Source organism: Chlorocebus sabaeus, chromosome 21 (genome assembly GCF_047675955.1).
Source record: "Chlorocebus sabaeus isolate Y175 chromosome 21, mChlSab1.0.hap1, whole genome shotgun sequence".
In the NCBI taxonomy this organism is placed as follows: domain Eukaryota; kingdom Metazoa; phylum Chordata; class Mammalia; order Primates; family Cercopithecidae; genus Chlorocebus; species Chlorocebus sabaeus.
The window spans coordinates 89,223,995-89,245,174 of record NC_132924.1 but is presented as its reverse complement, the minus strand read 5'-3'; the positions used below and the strand labels follow the sequence as shown (position 1 = coordinate 89,245,174).

The 21,180-nt window shown below is 37.8% G+C and overlaps 1 protein-coding gene across 2 annotated transcripts in view; it reads right to left on the bottom strand.

Annotated features, from left to right (window-relative positions):
* Window positions 1–21,180, bottom strand: part of TES (testin LIM domain protein) — a 43,874-nt gene that overhangs the window by 11,247 nt on the left and 11,447 nt on the right. Inside the window, exons 2-3 of one of the 2 annotated variants that reach the window (XM_038004455.2) lie at window positions 9,525–9,677; window positions 6,581–6,666 (exon numbers count right to left, since the gene is read on the bottom strand). In XM_038004455.2, coding sequence (XP_037860383.1) covers window positions 6,581–6,666; window positions 9,525–9,548 — 110 coding nt within the window. In that variant the 5' untranslated portion in view covers window positions 9,549–9,677. The remainder of the gene's footprint in view (window positions 1–6,580; window positions 6,667–9,524; window positions 9,678–21,180) is intronic. The other variant, XM_038004454.2, reaches the window with a different exon arrangement.

Below are 21,180 nucleotides of genomic sequence, written 5' to 3'. Positions count from 1 at the left end.
CTTGTTATCAGAGAGTGGCATGATAATAAGTGGGATGTTTATCACATATTCAATTTCAGCCTAAAATAACCCAGATTCTACCCTTAAGAAAATGAAGAACTTTAAAAACGTGGTTTTATACAAACCTAAAACAAAAACAAAAACGGGGTATGGGTGAGCATAATATCCACGTGCAAGGGGCTGTTTGTGCGGTGTGTGGATTATTTTTCTTCAGATGATCCATAAGTAACTTTTGATGACATATATAGATTTAAACAGCTTGTTTATTAAATTTATTTGTGCTATATTCAGTTGACAGCTTTAAGAGAGTATATAAATCAGTTCCCATATTTAGCACAGTTTTCAAACCTCTAAATTTTCTAAACTGTCCTATTGAGCAGTTCTCTCTCCAGACTCTCCACAGGATGTTAAGAAAAGTGCTATGGGGAAAAGAAAAGGGAAGGGGATTCAGAATTAAGTTAGTTTAAAAGTCTTTTTCATGATTCTTTTAAAAAGATGCAAAGGTGGACTGGCAGATTGGAAAGCTCTAAGGTGTGGGGATGGAGGAGGGTTATTTGTATTAAACGCTGTTTGTACAAAAAGAGTTTAGCACCATTAACACATATATATGCAAACATTAATATGTATGGCAAATCAAAATTGTACACTCAAAACTTTACAACTTAAGAGTTCTAGAGTTAAATCTAACTGGTAAAGGAAAGGGAGGAGCGAAGGGGAGGAAAGGAGGGAGAGAGGGAGAGAAAGAGACAGCCTGGGATAGCAAGTTCAAGAACCAAACTACCAAAAGTATTGCCTCAGACAAATAAACATATTTACAGTTTCAAGCTGAAAGCAACCAAGAAACTATCCTTTATTCTACCAAAAGAAATTTTTTTTGTATCACTATTTGTAAAACTTACTATTTTTCCAAGGCAAGTAGTAGAAACTAGAGTGCTTTGACATGCTGCCAGCATTCGCAGTGATTTAAAAGCATGGCCATGGCATTGCTACAAACCATAATTTAAAAGGGTTGGCCCTTTTATAACAGGGATATACATATATGGATTTAAGCGTGGGCCTCTGTGATAGAATTCAACACAAGTATTAATCCATTTATGGTAGGGAATTTTCAGTTTTCACTCAGCTCTAAATCAATCAGAAATTCTGAACAGATGTATGTTATAATCAAGTAACACACTTTCAATAAATTGCAACTGTTTTATTGGGAGACGTTAACAAAGATAAGGCAAAACTAATAATTATGTTACTTAATATGATAAATGACATGGCTGCAATTATATTAACTATACTTCAATATGAAATAACTGGCTATAAACTGGAAACCTTGGGTCCGTGTCATACGTTTCAATAAACACTCATTCTCTCGAAATATTACTTGAAAGCATGCCCGGCAGATAGTGTTTCTTATTGGGTCGTTATCAGGCTTCCTGAACCCTTTATTTTCCTCTACTATTGTAATCACGGGCACACTGAAAAAGGAGAGAGCTCACAGTAAAAGTACACCTTTGTCCGCAAGGATGTCTGTATCACAACAATCACACTTCAGAGGCGACAGCCTGGTGCAGTTCAAAGTTCACTGGCCCTGAGAGTGAAAAATGCACATTCTAGTATCTCCTCTGCCATGGAGAAAGGTTTTGGCAAACTCTGAATTCAAATTCAGCTCTGCTATCTGTAAGTCCTAACTTTGGTAAGTTGTTTAACTTTCCTAAGTCTTTGATTTATCATAAATAATAAAATAAATATTAGGAGTATTAGGTACAATCAGGTATATAAAGTGCTGTGGTAAGCAGAATTTTAAGATGGCTCTTATGAATTCTGTCCCCAGTGTTACTTTCATGATGATGTTACTTTTATATGGCAAATGCGAAATTTTCCAGGCGTGCCTAATCTAATCATGTGAGCCCTTAAAAAGCAATGAATTTTCTCTGGCTGGGAGCAGAAGGGGAAGTTGGAGACGTGTGAGGTTCAGGAAGCATTCTAAGGAGTGTTGCTGGCTTTGAAGATGGAAGGGGCTGTACCTCAATGAATGCGAGTGGCTTCTAGAAGCTGAGAGTAGCCAGCCCCCAGCTGAGAGCAACGAGGAAACAGGGACCTTGGTTCTCCAACCACAGATAATGAATTCTACCAACAAGAATGAGCTTAAAAGCAGATTTTTCCCCAGAACTTAAAGGTGAGAACTTAGCCTGGCCAACACCTTCATTTCAGCTTTTTGAGGTGCTAAGCATAGAATCCAGCTAAGCCAGCCCCACTACCTCAGACTTCTAATCTGAAAGATAATGGATGCTGGCCAGACACAGTGGCTCATGCCTGTAATCCCAGCACTTTGGGAGGCTGAGGCGGGTGGATCAGCTGACGTCAGTGGTTTGAGACCAGCCTGGCCAACATGGTGAAACCCTGTCTCTACTAAGAATACAAAAAATCAGGTGGGTGTGGTGGTGGGCGCCTATAATCCCAGCTACTCGGGAGGCAGGCAGGAGAATCACTTGAATCTAGGAGGCAGAGGTTGCAGTGAGCTGAGATTGTACCACTGCACTCCAGCCTGGGCAAAAAGGGTGAAACCCCGTCTCAAAAAAAAAAGTAATAATATAATAATAATAATAATAATGGATGTTGAGTTAATAGTTGTTGCTTTAACTTGCAAAGTTTGTAGTAATTTGTTATGCAGTGGTAGAAAATTATTACAAGTGCTCACTGGTGTGTGACACATAGAAATCATTCACAAATTATATTATTAATAACTCATGGGCTCAAACAAGTTATTTTAACTTCCTTTGGTTTTGGTTCTTTGATCTGTAAAATAAGGTTTGACTAAAGTTACAAGTTCTACTCTAAATTTCTAATAATTCATTTTTAGTCTCCTGCAACTATGGTGATAAACCTTGATCCGGCATCTTCCATTCACCTCTCCAGGTTCACTCTCCATGCCTCAGTACTCTGTGCTACTTCCCAGAAGGCTGACCCTTAAGGACTGCACCGTGGGTTCCCTTGGCACTGGCAATGGGACAATGGGAGGTGCCAGCAGGAAATCAGAATGATGAAGAAGAATGAAGTCTGGGTATTTATCTCCTGGCTTCCTATAAGTATACAAGGTGATAAAAAGGAAAATGATTCCTAACAACTTTGGGGGTATGTGGAAGCAGGGGAAGGGGGTGCTGTGGACTGAACTGTATTTCCTCAAAGTTATATGCTGAAGCCCAAACCCCTAATGTGACTGTAAAAGCAGGGGCTTTTAGGAAGTAAAGTTAAAAGAGGTCACAAGGTGAAGGTCACAATCCATTGGAATAGGTGACCTTATAAGAAAAGGGAGAGAGATCTCTTCCTCTCCAGACACACACACAAACATGCACACATGCACATGCACACACACACCAAGGAAAGGCCATGTGAGCACATGGTGAGAAGGCAGCCATCTGTAAGCCTGGAAGGGAGACCTCACCAGAACTCAATCATGTGGATTGATCAAGCACCTGATCTTGAACTTTCCAGCCTGTAGAACTGGGAGAAAGTACATTTTGTTTAAACTACCAGGTCTGTGATATTTTGTTATGGCAGCCCGAAAAGACATACATGGGCAGGGAAGAATTCTCAGAGGTATTTCTTGAGCTGAGACTTTTTGTTTCCTACTGGTGGGAGGTAGGGTTTTCCAGGCAGAGAATACCATCAATAAGGCACAAAATTTCAGGGAATAGTATGTATCAAGCACTTGGAGCATAGGGTGCTTGGAAGGGCAGTGGAAGAGGCTGGAAAAGCAAGCAGAGGCCAGATGTTGGGGTGTAACATCAAAGGTCAAGAAATTTGCCTAAAAGAAGTCCAGTGGGAAACTACTGAGGGTTCTTAAGTCATCAGAAGTATATAATAGTATCCATGTTCAAAAGATCATTTATGTGGTTGTGTGAGAGGCCAGACTAATAAAGAGGTAGAGAAAATTTAACTCTGATTTTTGAAATGTACCCAGTGGAGCCCTCAGGGTCCTAAGTCAAGGATCACCATGAAGCTGGAGGAGGAGGCTAAGTGGGTAGGGTCAGGGAATCCCATGTCTACCTCACCCACAGAAGTTCTGTGGCCCTAGACTAGACCTGGAATCTTTGTTACACTCAGGACAGCCAGTCTAGAATATTTTACTTCAAAGACTGTACTGAAAGAGGCTACATATGGAGGTCAAAGGCACCTGCTTCAGCTCTTTTAGCTATGGTGAAAAAGTCAGGGAATTATCAAGAATTCTGAGAGAAATGTGACTGGACTCATGCCAGGAAGATGTCAGAACTACTAAGAAATACCAACGGGGTGGACTGTTATCAACCCTAGCTGAATGACAGGCCATATGCAAAGCCCTAGACTATTATGGCTCTTAGATTTTCAGACTATACCCAGTTGATTAAATGAATCTGTGTGATAAAATTGAAAAAAAAAAAAAAAAAGGTTATTTTCATGCCATGGAGATCTGCTCTTGTCGGATATATTTTCATCTGAAAGTATCAGATTAAAATGATTAATATAGACATAACAAAAATGACTATAACTTGCTTTAGAGAAAAGATGATATCTCTTAGGAATGAGCTTTAAAATCTCATGAGCAGTTTTTGGCAATTGCATAGCAGAACCAAAAAGAATACAGGTTAAGTATCTCTTACCCAAAATGCTTCAGAAGTAAACAGAAGTGTATCAGATTTCAAATTTTTTTAAATTTTGGAATATTTGCATAAACACAATGAGCTATCTTGGGTATAGGGCCCAAGTTTAAACATAAAATTCATTTCTATTCCATATACAGCATATGTACATAGCCTGATAATTTTATACATATTTTAAATAATTTTGTACAAGACACAAAGGTTTGAATGCATTTTGACTGCGACCTGTCACACGGTCAGGTATGTGAAATTTTCCACTTGTGGCATCATGTTGACTCTCAAGAAGTTTTGGTTTAGGAGCATTTTGGATTTTGGATTTTAGGTATTATAAGATTGTAAGGTAAAAACTACGCCCAGGAGAGGGCAGTGCAGCCTTCCGTAAAGTTAACTGATAGGGACAATAGAAAACTGTGTGAGCATTAAGAGCAGAGACGTTCTAATCCACGAAAACTATTTTGTGTTAAGTCACTTTACCTTTTTAAAACATGAGAGACATACTGCCTCACTTCTACATCCCTTGAAGAGACAGCACAAGGGAGAGCTGTTTAAGTCTTGTAAAAAAAATTTCTGGAAAACTTTAGCTCCCTAAAACTGAAGAATTGTATCAGTTCTAGCAGGTTTCTACTGACTTTGCTATTTTACACATTTACCTTTGTTTCTGAAAACTGATTCAAGAAACTAGTTTTTAAAAGAGCTTAATTTCTAAAATTTTATTTGTTTATAATCTCCTTTAATTACACTGTACACATTTCCAAGAGCTGATGAAAGTATTTATTCTAAAGGGTTTCCTGTGGAAATTTGTAGTACAGAAGTGGCTCTCAAATGAGAGTCATCCTAACAAGATAGCTGCCATCCTAAAATTGTATAGTTATCTTTATTTTTTTTCCTGCTAATTCTAACTTTGAGCAGACTTGTGAACTACCATTACGGACTTGACAGTCATTCATAAGCACAGGTTTCAAATACTGATTTTAGATTTATATGATATGCAGTAGTACTTTCAAAACAACCTAAAGATAAGATCTATATAAAATCCACATTTTTAACCCACTAACATTTGTCTTGTGTATATCTGCACTTCATTCAAACCAAGACACTACAATTAATTTTTTTCTTAAAAAAAAATTCAAGTGTTTCAATGTTTTTCACTGGTAACTTACAGCTGAAAATTTTAAAGAGACCTAACTTCAACTTCATTCCCTGATAACTAACATATAAATTCTCAATTCAGTATTCATATTTGTTTACTGAAAATGTAGAGATGAGATGTGAAGTTACTAATTTTTAAGAAGAAAATAATTAAATTAAAAATTAAACAGGGCCAGGCATGGTGGCTCACGCCTGTAATCCTAGCACTTTGGGAGGTTGAGGTGGGCTGATCACTTGAGGTCAGGAGTTTGAGACCAGCCTTGCCAACATGGTGAAACCCCATCTCTACTAAAAATACAAAAAAGAAAAATTAGCCAGGCATCGTGGCACAAGCCTGTAATCTCAGCTATTCAGGAGGCTAAGGCAAGAGAATTTTTTGAACCAGAAAGCGGAGGTTGCAGTGAGCTGAGGTCACACCACTGCACTCCAGTCTAGGTGACAGAATGAGAGCTCGTCTCAAAAAATAAATAAAATAAATAAATAAATTATTAAACAGTCCTGGAGGATTACTACAAACTTATTTACTACCAGAAAGATATATTCAGTATTTCAGGCTCAAAGGAAATCCTAAAGACAGCAAGCAAATCCAACAACTCTAAATATAGTTATTATGGTTCAATTTACTAAGTCAGACTTAATGACAGTAAGAAAACTTTATGTTGTATTCATTTCTCAGAAAAGACAATAACAGGTCTGCAACTTAGCAAGCATGCTGGAGAACTTGAAGATATTTCCACTGTCTAAGGAAGTATTGCAAAAAGTATAAATTACTAATGTGGTTGCAGTTTTCAAAACAATACCTCCAGAAGTGCAGTTCGAATCCTTCACATTTTTCTTTGCATTTTAAACAAGGGGCTCCAAATCCTTGCTCGTGACCTAAGCCCATCTGTTAAAAAGAAAACATCGCGAATCTATTATTACATTCTTTACAAATCTAAAAATTCAATAAATTGCAGTTTTAATTCCACTTACCACTTGTGTTGATATAACTTTCAAACAAATCTTATGTTTAGTCAGTGATGATACCCAGGTATGTACATGGCAGTTCCAAGTACATACATAACATATTTTATATTCTGATTGCCTTTTATCATAGAAAGAAAAGCATCAGAATATAACCGTATAGAAAACTACAAATATTGCAAATAGCAAAAAGTCATGAACTTATGTCTTTGGCCACTACATGCTTCGTAGTCCAGCCCTGTAGTACAACAGGTACAACACTCAGAAAACCATAGCTTAAAAAGCAAGTCTCATCCTGAATAACATATTTTGCATCAAACAAGGCATTAAAGATTTTAGAAATTACAACTGAAGTAATATTATTTTTATTATGATAAATATTAATAGCTACAATATACACTTTTTGAATGCCAGTGCTATGGCTTTAACGTTTGTGCTCCTCCAGAATTCATGTGGCCACTTAATCCCCAATGTACCAATATCATGAAGCTGGGCCTTCATGAAATGATTAGGTAGTTAGGCAATGATGGCTCCACCTTCATTGATGGGGCTTCCTCTCTTCCATCTCTTCTGAAACTTCCTCCATGTGAAGATGCAGCAACAAGGTGCCATCATCTTGGAAGCAGGAAGCAAGCCCACACCAGACACTGAATCTGCCAGTGCCTTGATCTTGAACTTCCCAGTCCCCAGAACTTAAGAAATAAATTTCTATTATTTATAAATTACCCAGTCTAAGGTATTTTGTTATGGCAGCAGGAATAGACTAAGATACGAGGAATAGAGGCAAGTACTTTACTTATATCTCACTAAAATCTTACAGAACCTTTGCCCACTTTTTGATGGGGTTGTTTTTTTCTTGTAAATTTGACTGAATTCTTTATAGGTTCTTGATATTAGCCCTTTGTCAGATGAGTAGATTGCAAAAATTTTCTCCCATTCTGTAGGTTGCCTGTTCACTCTGATGGTAGTTTCTTTTGCTGTGCAGAAGCTCTTTAGTTTAATTAGATCCCATTTGTCAATTTGGCTTTTGTTGCTGTTGCTTTTGGTGTTTTAGACATGAAGTCCTTGCCCGTGCCTATGTCCTGAATGGTATTACCTAGGTTTTCTTCTAGGGTTTTAATGGTTTTAGGTCTAACATTTAAGCCTCTAATCCATCTTGAATTAATTTTCATATAAGGAGTAAGAAAAGGATCCAGTTTCAGCTTTCTACTTACGGCTAGCCAATTTTCCCAGCACCATTTATTAAATAGGGAATCCTTTCCCCATTTCTTATTTTTGTCAGGTTTGTTAAAGATCAGATGACTCTAGATGCGTGGTATTATTTCTAAGGCCTCTGTTCTGTTCCATTGGTCTATATCTCTGTTTTGGTACCAGTACCATCCTGTTTTGGTTACTGTAGCCTTGTAGTATAGTTTGAAGTCAGGTAGCGTGATGCCTCCAGCTTTGTTCTTTTGGCTTAGGATTGTCTTGGCAATGCAGGGTCTTTTTTGGTTCCACATGAACTTTTTAAAGCAGTTTTTTCCAATTCTGTGAAAAAAGTCATTGTAGCTTAATGGGGATGGCATTGAATCTATAAATTACCTTGGGCAGTATGGTCATTTTCACAATATTGATTCTTCCTATGCATGAGCATGGTATGTTCTTCCATTTGTTTGTGCCCTCTTTTATTTCACTGAGCAGTGGTTTGTAGTTCTCTTTGAAGAGGTCAGGATATGAACAGACACTTCTCAAAAGAAGACATTCATACAGCCAACAGACATGAAAAAATGCTCATCATCACTCACCATCAGAGAAATGCAAATCAAAACCACAATGAGATACCATCTCACACCAGTTAAAATGGCAATCATTAAAAAGTCAGGAAACAACAGGTGCTGGAGAGGATGTGGAGAAATAGGAACACTTTTAGACTGTTGGTGGGACTGTAAACTAGTTCAACCATTGTGGAAAACAGTGTGGTGATTCCTCAAGGATCTAGAACTAGAAATACCATTTGACTCAGCCATCCCATTACTGGGGATATACCCAAAAGATTATAAGTCATGCTGCTATAAAGACACATGCACACGTATGTTTACTGCAGCACTATTCACAATAGCAAAGACTTGGAATCAACCCAAATGTCCATCAGTGACAGACTGGATTAAGAAAATGTGGCACATATACACCATGGAATACTATGCAGCCATAAAAAAGAATGAGTTCATGTCCTTTGTCGGGACATGGATGCAGCTGGAAACCATCATTCTCAGGAAACTATCGCAAGAACAGAAAACCAAACACCGCATGTTCTCACTCATAGGTGGGAATTGAACAATGAGATCACTTGGACACAGGAAGGGGAACATCACACACCGGGTCCTATTGTGGGAAGGGGGTGGGGGAAGGGATAGCATTAGGAGATATACCTAATGTAAATGACGAGTTAATGGGTGCAGCACACCAACATGGCACATGTATACATACGTAACAAACCTGCACGTTGTGCACATGTACCCTAGAACTTAAAGTATAATAAAATTAAAATATATATATATATATACTTTATCTTTTAGCAGTTACATATTTGAGTTAAACCAACTTTTCTTCATGTACATCAACCAAAACGGCATATCAGAACAGATAGAATTCTATAGCAGATATGAGAATCTAGAAGTTGTCTATTAGAGGGTTTTTCTCGTAAAAATGTTACTTTTCTCAGTGTTTTTTGTTTAGACAATATTTTTATATAGAATGTAATTTATAAAAAAAAAATCTTACAGAACCATATAAAATACTTACAGAGTAGGCAATATTATTTGCCATTTTTGACACGTTTTTGCTGAAACTCAGAGATTATGGAATTTGCTTAAGATCAAAGTGTTAATAAATGGTAGAGTAGAGATTTGAGTTCAGGTCTTTCTGACTCCAAGGCTTGCGCTCTTCTGCCTGAAGCTGTAGGGAGGTGAGGAGTGGAGAGCTGTATTACCACCCTTGCTATAGTAAACCATCTTTTCTTCTTTACCATATTAAACAATAGTCTTTGAGAACTTGCTGAGACATGGCCTAATACGTGGAAGGAGTGGGGTGCAGATGGCAGAGGACACAAGATGGTAATTAAGCTCTTTTACCCAACTACCGATATTGGAAAAAAAAAAAAAAGAGTAGCCAGTCTTACATCAGTACAGTGGCAAACCACCAGTAACCACATTATTCCGTGTTTTAAATATCACATCAGTGACCATGAGGAATTGGTTACTGGTTAGTGCCTAGAGTAGCAGTTCAAGCTGGACAAGTAATGGATATTTTTCAATGGCCCTCTTTTGTAACTTTACCAAGTTCTGTTTGTCACTATGCAATCGAAACCACATTGTAACTTGTTCCTTGAAAGATCAGTCTGACATGCCCTGAAGTTGAAGTGAAGCCTTTCCTTTTGTTCTAAAGAAAATGACCACATCCTTTTTCCATAATTAAGGCCATATTCAAACCCAGCTAGTCTACCCAGCTGCTTAAGGGAACCCACATTACTTTTAAGTTAGACCATATAAAGTATACTCTCTAATGAATAAACACCTGCCCAGCATTAGTTAAGCTTTATCATCTTTGCCATGTCCATATTACCAATTTTCAAAAGAAATGAAAGTCTTTAAATTGTATATTTAACGTCAACACTAAGCTTTTTTTAAAAACAAATTGTTTCCTTGTCACTGATGATCACAGTTCACACAGTATGGAAATAATGTAGGTTAAACAAAAGACAGAGAGAGACTGTTTTCTGGTCTTGTGTAAGAAGCACAATTACATGTTTTCTCTATTACAATATCCACAATAAAATGAAAAGCAAATCCAAAAAAGTGTATTCTTTTTCAAGCCCTTTCTAATTCTCCATTACAGAAGAGTTAGTTCTGAATGTGCCTGGAGTATGGATATGATTCATACTATGTTCATGCATCTCCTGCTAAATAAACTCTAATCCCAAATGAAAATTTTGATTACATTATTAAGCCTTAATCACATAGCTTAGCTTAAATCAGAGGTTTTTAAACTCTCTTTTATGTAATTCACAACATGGAATACATTTTACCTCATGACATAGAACTTGCATATACACATACAAACTTATATATGTGTATAAAATCCTGATATTTGCGGACAGATAATATCTAGAAATATGCTTCTGCCTCTAAATTAAATGGCCACTTAAATTCTTGCATGCCTTCAAATTAGAATTGCCTGGTCTGAACAACGCTGGGCTTATAAAAGACTGCAAACATCCTGGAACAATACCATCTCATTCTCTATTTCTGAATGCAACTTGAAAGTTCAGCTCATGTAACTAGAACCTCCATGAGTCAGCAGAGTTTTTACACTAAGGCTTTGGAGTAGCTCACTACTGTTACAAAGTCAATCTTGCAAAGGGGCAAGTTGTTTTCTCCTACCAACTTTTTATCTTTGTAAATCAAAAATAAAATTATAAACCCAAGAAACATCTGAATGGACCTCACCTCTTGGCCAAGGTCATTCCAAAGTGAACCTGAAAAACCAGTTCAGGCCATGATAGGAAATGGGGAGTTGGGGCGGGGCGGTGGGGGGGGCGCGGTGCATGCTGCTTCACAGATGACCAGCATTAGCATAAACACAGAGACCTAAGACTGACAGAACAGACTCTGATAAGAAACATTTACAATCTATTCTGACACCTGCTACCAGGAGACTTCATCTGCATGATAAAACCTTGGTCCTTACAAGCCCCCTTACCATAACCCAGACATTCCTTTCTATTGATTTCAGGTCTTTAGATAATAAGGCTTTCAACTAATCACCAATCAGAAAATCTGTGAAGCTGCTCATGACCTGGAAGGACTGCTCCCTACCTCCAGCTGTCCTGTCTTTCCAGACTGAAGGAATGTACATCTTTCATGTATTGACGGATGTCTTGCATCTCTGTAATATGTATAAAACCAAGTTGTAGCCTGACCACCTTGGGCACATGTTCTCAGAGTCTCCTCAGGGCTGTGTCATAGACCATCGATCACTCATATTTGGCTCAGAATAAGATCTTCAAATAATTTTACAGAGTTTGACTCTCTACATCAATATGGTCTTAAAATAGCTATCGGTTTATTTATTAGAATTACTAGAGCTGGTGGTATTTCATGAACAGCTGCTCTTTTAAAGTGTCCCACATATTCTCATTCTGAACAGGACTAGGCATCTCCCTCATGTAAGAGATCAAGCAAATATAGTCAAGAGAGGATGAGGAATTTGCTCCTGTTGCACGGCTACTCAACAGCAAACCAGACCTAAAACTCAGCATCTGGCTCCTGCTCTACTGTTCTTTTGGGGCAGATGGCTAGAGTGTCAAACGGGAGCTCTTGCCTTTCAAAGAGAGTCACTAGCTAATTTCTGCCCCAAGGAAAAGAACTACCAATCCAGAAACACTCTTGCACCATCTCTAAGTGTAGATGACTTTCTGAGAGCTTTAAAAAGGAAGACAAGGAAGTTAAATAAGGCAGGCTGGGGAAGCTTTGTTGAAGGAGAGGTGCATGAATTACAATGGAAAGGATGACCAGTATCTAATTTGGCTCAGAGACGTGCATTCAGGGAAGAGGAAACACCATACACAAGGCCTGTGGCAGAAGAGGGCAAGGGAAGAGCCAAAAAACTGTAAAGCACTTGCAGGGTGACAGGGCTGGCTGGCCTTGTAGCGGGTGGAGTATTTTATTTTGTTTTCCTTTTCTTTTCATTTTCCCAAGGAAGAAACTAAACTTCTTGCAGCATTCAATGCCATGCCTTAGGCTACTGGCTTAACAGAGGATGACATCCTCAGAGATAGGAGAGACTGGTAAAGGGGAAAGCCACAGGGCAACAGGGGACAGTGAGAAGCAAGAGCACCTCTCAAGCTCTGCCAGCAGAAGTTCAGGCAGCCCTCAAAGAGAGCAGGAGACCAGGCCTTGGGAAAAGCAGTAACTTGAGAAACTGGCTCTGTAGGCTGCCCTGGAAAACCCAGAAAGTATTGTTCCAGGGTTCTTTTGCCCTTGGGCCCTGCCTGGAAGGCCAACTTCATCTCTTTATGGACTCTTTCCAGTTAGACTTGTGATTGCCTGGAGAAAGTGTCCCTCTACCTTTCCAAACACAAACACTTTCATCTTCCCCATGTGCTCAGACTTAAGTGTGAGGGAACTTTTAAACATCACAGACAGCAAGTAAGTGAAAGAGAGTGGAATGGGTCACGGCAATGAGATACACTTTCTCCTACTATAACCTAATGGAAGCAGTCCTAATTAAACACACACACACAAAACACAAACAAAAATGACACCAAGTTTTCAAAATCACTTTTAACAGCTAGATCAATTAGAGTTTCAGACTGGCAATAAACTTATTTTCCTGAGAACATTTCAGTAAGAAACTTATTTTATAGCTACAAGTATACAGCTACAAAACTTAAATCTCATTGACACCAGCACAGAAGATCTCTGACTTATGCCACACTATTGGGTGAGAACTTTTTCCATATTTTTATTCCCTTTATCAACCCTCTGTTAGGAAACAAGCACAATGCCTCTCCAAGAAAGAAGATACATGATTCACACTCTAGTGTTTTCCTTGTTTAGGATGTGCCTAGTTTCAGACTGAATTATAATTTAGAATGCAGTTGTTAAATCCAATTTATATTATAAAATTGCATGGTAGCAGACATACCTCTACCAGTGTGAGGCAAATTTCTTCTGCTCTGTTCCCACTCCAACTGAGGCATCTAATCATCTGCTATTCTCCCCTTCATAAGTCAAATGTGCATCAGATGAAGGAAAGCATACGGACTCTAACCTGTGGTAAGAGGAGTTTCACAGCCAGAACTGCCCCAAGCACAATTTCTTAGGGCCTATTTTGGGCAAAGTGTCACAAGAACTGAGGTTCCTCAACTCCTCTTGGTTTCAGTTCAAGGATCTGGAACCCCATCTACTCTTAAGGGCTTCTCTAATTTCTCTCCATTATTCACTTTGTATTCAAGATTCCCTGAAGTCCAGGACCCAGAATTCTTCTCATCCCTTCTCTTTACCCTCAGCATAGACCACACCTTCTCCTTAGGGTCCTTCTGCTTTCCTGAAGAGCCAAGGCTATTATTATTCTTGAACATCCAAATCTTGTAGGTTAGTCTCTGCCCAGATGACTGGGCTGGAGAAAACTCTTGGCGAGGGATATAAATAAGGAAAGTGTTACTTAATGATGCCCAGGGTTCACACAGGGGTATGTGAGAGAGAGTGGTAGGGAGGAAGGGGAGCCCAGAGAGGGTCAGCTCCTCAGCTAAGGCAAACTGGCTGTTTAGAAAGTGAAATCTAGATCCTTGGACTAATATAATCAAGATACGTGTGCCTGTATGTCATATGTATGTTGTGAGAATTACCAAATGTTAAGGAAATGATAAAATATATATATATAGTTACAGATACTAGTGAGCTAATGGGGAACTTTGAAAATGTAGAAAGATCCCTAGAGGAGAGTAGAACTTTGAAAATGTAGAAAAATCCCTGGAGGAGAGTCAGGAAAACTGCGATCTGGTCCCAGAGTGTCACTGGTGAGTTCAGGGATTTTGAAAGTGATCTTTCTTCTTCAGGCTTCATCTAGATAATGAAGAAATTAAACTAGATTGGTTCCGAGATACCTTTTAATTTTATTGCAAATCGTGTCAGATTAACTCTTAGTTTGGTTATTATTCAGCATGGTCAACTGCTCTAAGTTTAATCACTAAATAGAAAATAATTATTTGAAAAAGCTAATATATTAATGACTCTGAGAAGTCAGAATCACTTGGAACTCAGTTTGGTGGAGTAGTTTTACAAAGTATGCATAGGAAACAAAAGACTTAAATTGTGAATGATAAAACTCAGGCCTGCTGCATGTAATTATTTCAACAGCAAATGTGATACGGTATTCCCTGCAGACTCAACACTTAGTGCCTAAAAACACATGCTTTTCATAAGCACAAAAGTCTCAAAGCTGTCTACTTCATATCATTTTAGTAACACATTCTGGTCAGCATCAATAAAAGGATATGACAGAATAATTTTTTTTCTTCAGCATCCAAGAAAACAGGTCCTTTGGATTGATTATATTGGAAGAAAGTATAGTCAGGCTTTAGGAATATCTATCAATATCCTAAGAAAAAAATAAAAGTGACTATATAATATTTACTATGAAACAGGAATCACAGACAAATAGGACTTAAGTATCTTTAACTGCAGGCTCCACAAACTGAATTTATATTCACATGATCTGTGCCTCCAAACACTCTTTTATACCCTGCTTATTTTAGAATAAGAAAACGGAATGGAATCAATTTATCCATATTCATAATTTTAAGCAGTCAAATAGGTTGGCAACATTTCAGGTCACCCTTCTGACCCAGAAAAAGGTATTGCATGTCAGATACTTTTTAAAAAAAAAAGAAAGGAAAAAAAGAGTATGGAACATCTGGTATTTCAAACATGGTCTGAATTGATTTGGAGACAATTTGGATCTGGAAGATATTATGCAGTATTCAGGGTGAGATCATCTGATTCATGCTGTTTTCATAACCAAATTCCCTCTGGAGTAAAGAATCCTATGTGGTTACTAAACAAGCAAGTGTTACTAAGACTTCTTTAATAATATTGGAATGAAGGTAGATCATATGAAATATACATATCTCTCTCCTACTCCCCCTTTCTCAGTGTGTATGTGCATGCATGTTTATCTACCTATCACATATACACACACATATGCATGTACATACACACACATATATACTCATATTACACTCCTAAAGAAGCATTTTAGATTTTTGTTCATCCAGATAAATATTCTGGACAAAGGAACTACATATCTAAATAATTCATCTTAGCAAATGGCTCCCTTAGAAATCTAGTGTGATCTGTGAAGTCCCCCACCCAAGGAATGTATTTTTATTAAGATCTGATACAAGATTTAAAATTATTTGAAATTTTTAGTTCATTGCCTATTTCCAAATCTCTAACAAGATTTGCATTACCAAAAAAGTGTAGGTTGGCCAGACGCAGTGGCTCATGCCTGTAATCCCAGCACTTTGGGAGGCTGAGGTGGGTGGATCACGAGGTCGAGAGTTCAAGACCAGCCTGGCCAAGATCATGAAACCCCGTCTCTACTAAAAAAAATACAAAAATTAGCTGAGCACAGTGGTAGGTGCCTGTAATCCCAGCTACTCGAGAGGCTGAGGCAGGAGAATGCTTGAACTCAGGGGGTGGAGGCTGCAATGAGCTGAGATCATGCCACTGCACTCCAACCTGGGTGAGAAAGTGAGACTCCATCTCCAAAAAGTAAATAAATAAATAAATAAATATAAAAAAAATGAAAAGTGTAGGTTACACAGATAACCAAACTTAAACATAAAAATAGTTGCACACTTTATTAGTTTGCCAACTTTCTTAGGTAAGAATACAAAGAACTAGTGTGATTAAGAGCTACAATTAGTCATTCCTAGTAAAGCTGCTACATTTCTCTTTCTTTGCTAATAAAAACAAAAACTTCCCATCTCTCAGTTACTCAAGTCTGAAATACATGAGAAGAAGACTGAAGACAAAGTTGTCATCACCCACTTGGTCACCCAACCTGGGGCCCAGAGGCCTCCTTGTCCTTGTCTAGCATGTTTATTATGCTCCAAATTCTAGTGTCTCTTTTCTAAAAAATCACACAGTCTCCTCCCTCATCTGCACTCCAGGGTTCATGTTTAAACTCACATCATATCATCCTGAGACCACGCTCTCTTAACTGATCATTTTGTATGATGTTGTATTGCTATTCTCAAAATTATTTTGATAAACCTAAAGATAATCATAACACTCCCCTTGCTAGATGATTTTAATAAGTTCAATGAATTTCACTTTTCTTAGCATGCAAAGAAGATCCTTTAAAGCCTGGCACCTCTTGCCTTCCTCACATCACTCCCCTCCAGCCATTCTCTGGTTTAAGGGGAGTTTTTCGCTTTGCTTGAATCTCTGTTCCTCTTCTTCTCCATCTGCCAAAGTCATTCTCTCTATTGGGCCCACATATCAATTTTAATGTCAGAAACTCTGTGATACTTTTCTTTAACTATCCCCTTGGCACAAATGGTGTCAAATCCTTCCTTACCATCCTATGATTGTGTGTACATCAATTTACCCCCATTAGATTATGAACTTCTTGTTCAGATTTGAACTGCTAGTACTGCCACAGTGTCTGAGATTTACAGGAGTGCTAGAAAGTTTTATTTATTTAATTGTTTTAATTATCAAACGATCTTGATCATAACGTATCTTTACCCCAAGGAACTTCCACTGCCTTTTACACACACACAAAAAGACACTGGAAGGGATGGTGATAATAAAAGCAGCAGCTGATTTTTACTGAGCACTTACACTGCCATGCACGGTTCTAAGTATTTTACATGGATTATCTCATTTTATCCTCCTAACAATCTTATGAGAGTCTGAGATACTATTACTACCCACATTTTCATCCATATGAAGAAACTGAGACAGAGCTATGACTGCTCTTAACCAATAAACAGTGCCTAAAGATAGGTCATAAAATGGAAAGCACTGATAAAGAAGCACTATTTCCTAAATCCGTTTAAAAAAATAGAATGTAATGGAATTTTTAACTGAAGACCAAATATTATAGCTCAAGAATAGAATAATCAATTAAGGGTCTTCACTTGTCAACACGGCTCATCCATAAGGAAACAGGAATAAAACTATTTACTGCAGATTCTAGGATTCATTTCCACATCCCCTTACCTTTTCAGCTTAGGATGCATAAAGCCAGAAGCCCTGTATGCATCTCTATTATGAAATCCACTGTAAGCCAAATGGTCAGAAATCTTTTTTGTTCACAGACAGCAGTAAATAATCACATAGACTATTATGTTAGGAATGAAAAGGAAACAAGTGTTCTTTCTGCCTAAATATTTTATAGTAAAATATATTCTGGAGGTAATAGGTCAAGTTTTCTGGGACTTTAACAAATTAAAGTAGACTATTCCTACTTAATCTGTCCCTACATTTCTTAAGGCAGTAACAGTATTAAGTTAATGACAAAGGTACTGTCATCAAGACAATTTCTCTACTTGAGTTTGAGATGTAATCAAGTTGTAGCTGATTACCCAAAACATCTATACCTCAATAAATACGGTAACATATGTGAAGAAGAGCAGAAATAGATCCTGCTATCATATTTGAAGAAGAGCAGAAATACATCCTGCTATATTTTTAGGAAACAGTAATAAATTTTTGTTTTGGCAGGATACGTTGAAGTGTTTTTAACTATACTTTAAAAAATGAGCACTGAGGGTTGTGATGGTAGAAGTGTTAGTAAAAACACCTCAACCACCATTTGTTAAAATGTTACTACCCACCAGCCAAAACACATATACCATCACATTTAATCCCCAACAACCTATTGGAAAAGTATTATCACCTCTATTTCATAAAAAGGAAACTGAGACTCGGAGAAATTAATTTGCCTAAGACTACCCAGCTAGCAAGTGGCAGAAGTGAGATTTGCATCTTGGCATTTCTGACTCAAACCCTATGCGCTTAACTACAAAGTCACTGCTTTTTTCCCTCCAAACTGAAACTTCAAAGGTAAATAGTAATTTAAAGAGTAATATTCCTCATCTGTAACTTCTCTAGAACAATCAATTTTGATCTGAAAGACTGCTCGTTGCTTGCTAGGCAGGAATTCCTCCGTCCTAGGCAAACCTGGGACTTATTATGAGGAACCTGAATGTCTGCACACCAGCTATACTAACATGGAAGTCCCCAAGGTAATAAATTCACACACAATGGGATCCTCAGAAGGATGAGGTGAGAGCCAAGAAAAATCTCCAGGGTCCTGATGCAAAACAGGTCTCTTTCAATGTTACAGCAAGAGAAAAAAAAAAAAAAAATTAAAAGAATGAGCAAGAAATACAAATGAACAAATTCTATTTCAAAGTTGAAAGGCGTTTACTCAAAACATGTAGACATGACTAGTACTAAAAATTATCTGCTGTATTATATGTAAGATGTTTTCACTATGCAGTAGTCAGGGGCAATATAATAAGCAAAATATTCTTTTCATATTTTTCAAATCACTAAATTTCTAGATTCATAATGGAACAACCTTTGTATTAGCTGCAAACTACCCCAAAACTTAGGGTTTGAAAATACCATTTATCATGTCAGAGTTTCTGTGGGTCAGAAATTTGGAAGTGGCTTAAGTAGATGGGCAGATTTAGGGTCTCTTACAAGTTTGCAATCGGGGTCAGCTGGGCTGCAAGGATCGACAAGGGAGATTCCCACTTCTAAGATTTCTCACATGGGCCTACCCACATGGGTACCTCAGGACATGGTAGCTGGTTCTCCCCAGGGCAAGTGATTCCAGAGAGAGCAAGAGCACACAAGATAGAAGTTGTAATCCCTAATCTTAGAAGTGATGCCATCGCTTCTGCCACATTTCATTTTTTGGCAACTGATCAGGTTAGCCTGCACTCAATGGGAGGGCAATACGTAAGGGTGTGACTACTAGTAGGTGGGAGTAATTGGAAACCAGCTCAGATGCTGCCTACTATATCCTATTTTCTGTTTTGATTCTAAATTCAAAGACTAAGTGATTTGTGATGAGACAGACATATTATAAAGGGGAACAGGGGCATATGGGGTGCTTATCTACCACTTCTCTTTATTCTGCCCATCTCAAATATTTAAATTCTCTTCACCCAATGGGTATCTAAAGCAGAACTTTGTTCCTTCCTCATAAATACTCTCGTTCCCCTCAATCTGTTAGTTGTTCACTCAGAACCAGGAAATGATCTTTCAGAAGACAGAGTAGAATATGATTTTTAGCCTCTAAGTCTCATTTTCTTTCTCAATATATAGTTACACACACTTGTGTACACATACATACACACACACTTGTGTTACAGAAGACAGCTGCAAACCAGATTATTAAAATACCAAATATATTTGGGAGGAAATTTTCACAATTTTTATAATATGCCACAGTAGTCCTTAAAGAACACAGAATAAAAATTGGAAAAGATTTATATAAACTTTTAAATTCTATTATATAAATCCACCTGGAGATGGAATTAAGTAAAATAAAATAAATTTCAGTACCTCTATGTGATAAAAGGAGCCAAAATTACTTGATTCAAATTATGTAGTATTTACAGTTAGCAGCTCCTTCCCTCACAGTTCTACTTCTCTATTTGAATCCTAATATGTAACCTTACAATATTATTAGGAGCAAAATTTAGGCCCCCCTTTTTAAAAATAAAAATGGTTTGTACTTATTTTAGGTAAGCAACTGATGAAAATATATTGCATCTGCTCAGTTTAAGCTGGTTCCTTATAAACATTTTTCAAACAGACTGCTATCAAATTATTTTTATACTACTGTATGAAGGAAGTCATTTGAAATGCTTACTAATAGAATACCTCTTCTGTGGACTCTACTCAGAAAAGGCCTCCTCCAGAATCCATTACTTTGAGAAAGACAATGTAGGGCTATAAAAATGTCACAATTATTATAATAAGCTATGACTGCAGCTGAAATTGCTTCTTAATTAGGATTGGCTGAGCTCTGGCTCCACTGAAGGACACTGCAATGGAATGCGTTCATAAACAGCCCTCAAAACCTCCTATTTATTTGCTATAAAAGGGACTTTGAAAACCTGATTCCAAAAGGCATCTGTAGGAGTTCCGTAAAAGAATCTGGATCATGGCAACCATTCCTAATTTGGTCTTGTGTCACTATCTCCACAGCTGCTTCTAAAGGGTGGATCCCACAGAGAGCTGCTTTGAGAGGTCTTAATTAAGGCTCTTTATCCCCAAACTTGAATACTGTGATCATTCTTGCCATGCCTAAGGGCTGTAGTAGTATTTCTTCAGAGGTAACCCATTATAATGCATGGGTGAGGGTATAAGTAGGGTGACTGTACAATTAAGTGATTTATTGCCACTAATTCTTTACCTAACTGGAGCACATGCAGATAAAGATGGCAGTACAGATGTGTTTTCACAGACTGGAGAATGAAAGAAAAGGCTCATGGTATTGGCTGAAGGCTTCACTGAAGCAGGCTGTCCAGAAGAGGATCCAAGGAAATCTACAGAGTAATGCCCAACAGAGACAGCAAAGAAAACAGAAAAGGGGGTGGAAAAAGACAGTCTTCTCATTTTTCTCTTTTGCCCCAAATTAGCATTCACAGGCATTTAGAACAAAAACACAGTCTTACAGCAAGGATAGGGGTCTTGGAAACCAGGAAAGAAAGGGAGAGATGTAAGAACCCTACTGCCAGGTCCTCATGCTTGCTTATTTATTTATTGCATACCCTTTTCATACCATCCCTTATTCTGGGGGAAAAAAAGAATTATGTTTATTGATATGTTGTGCTGCATAAATCAAAGAGCCTTAACTAATT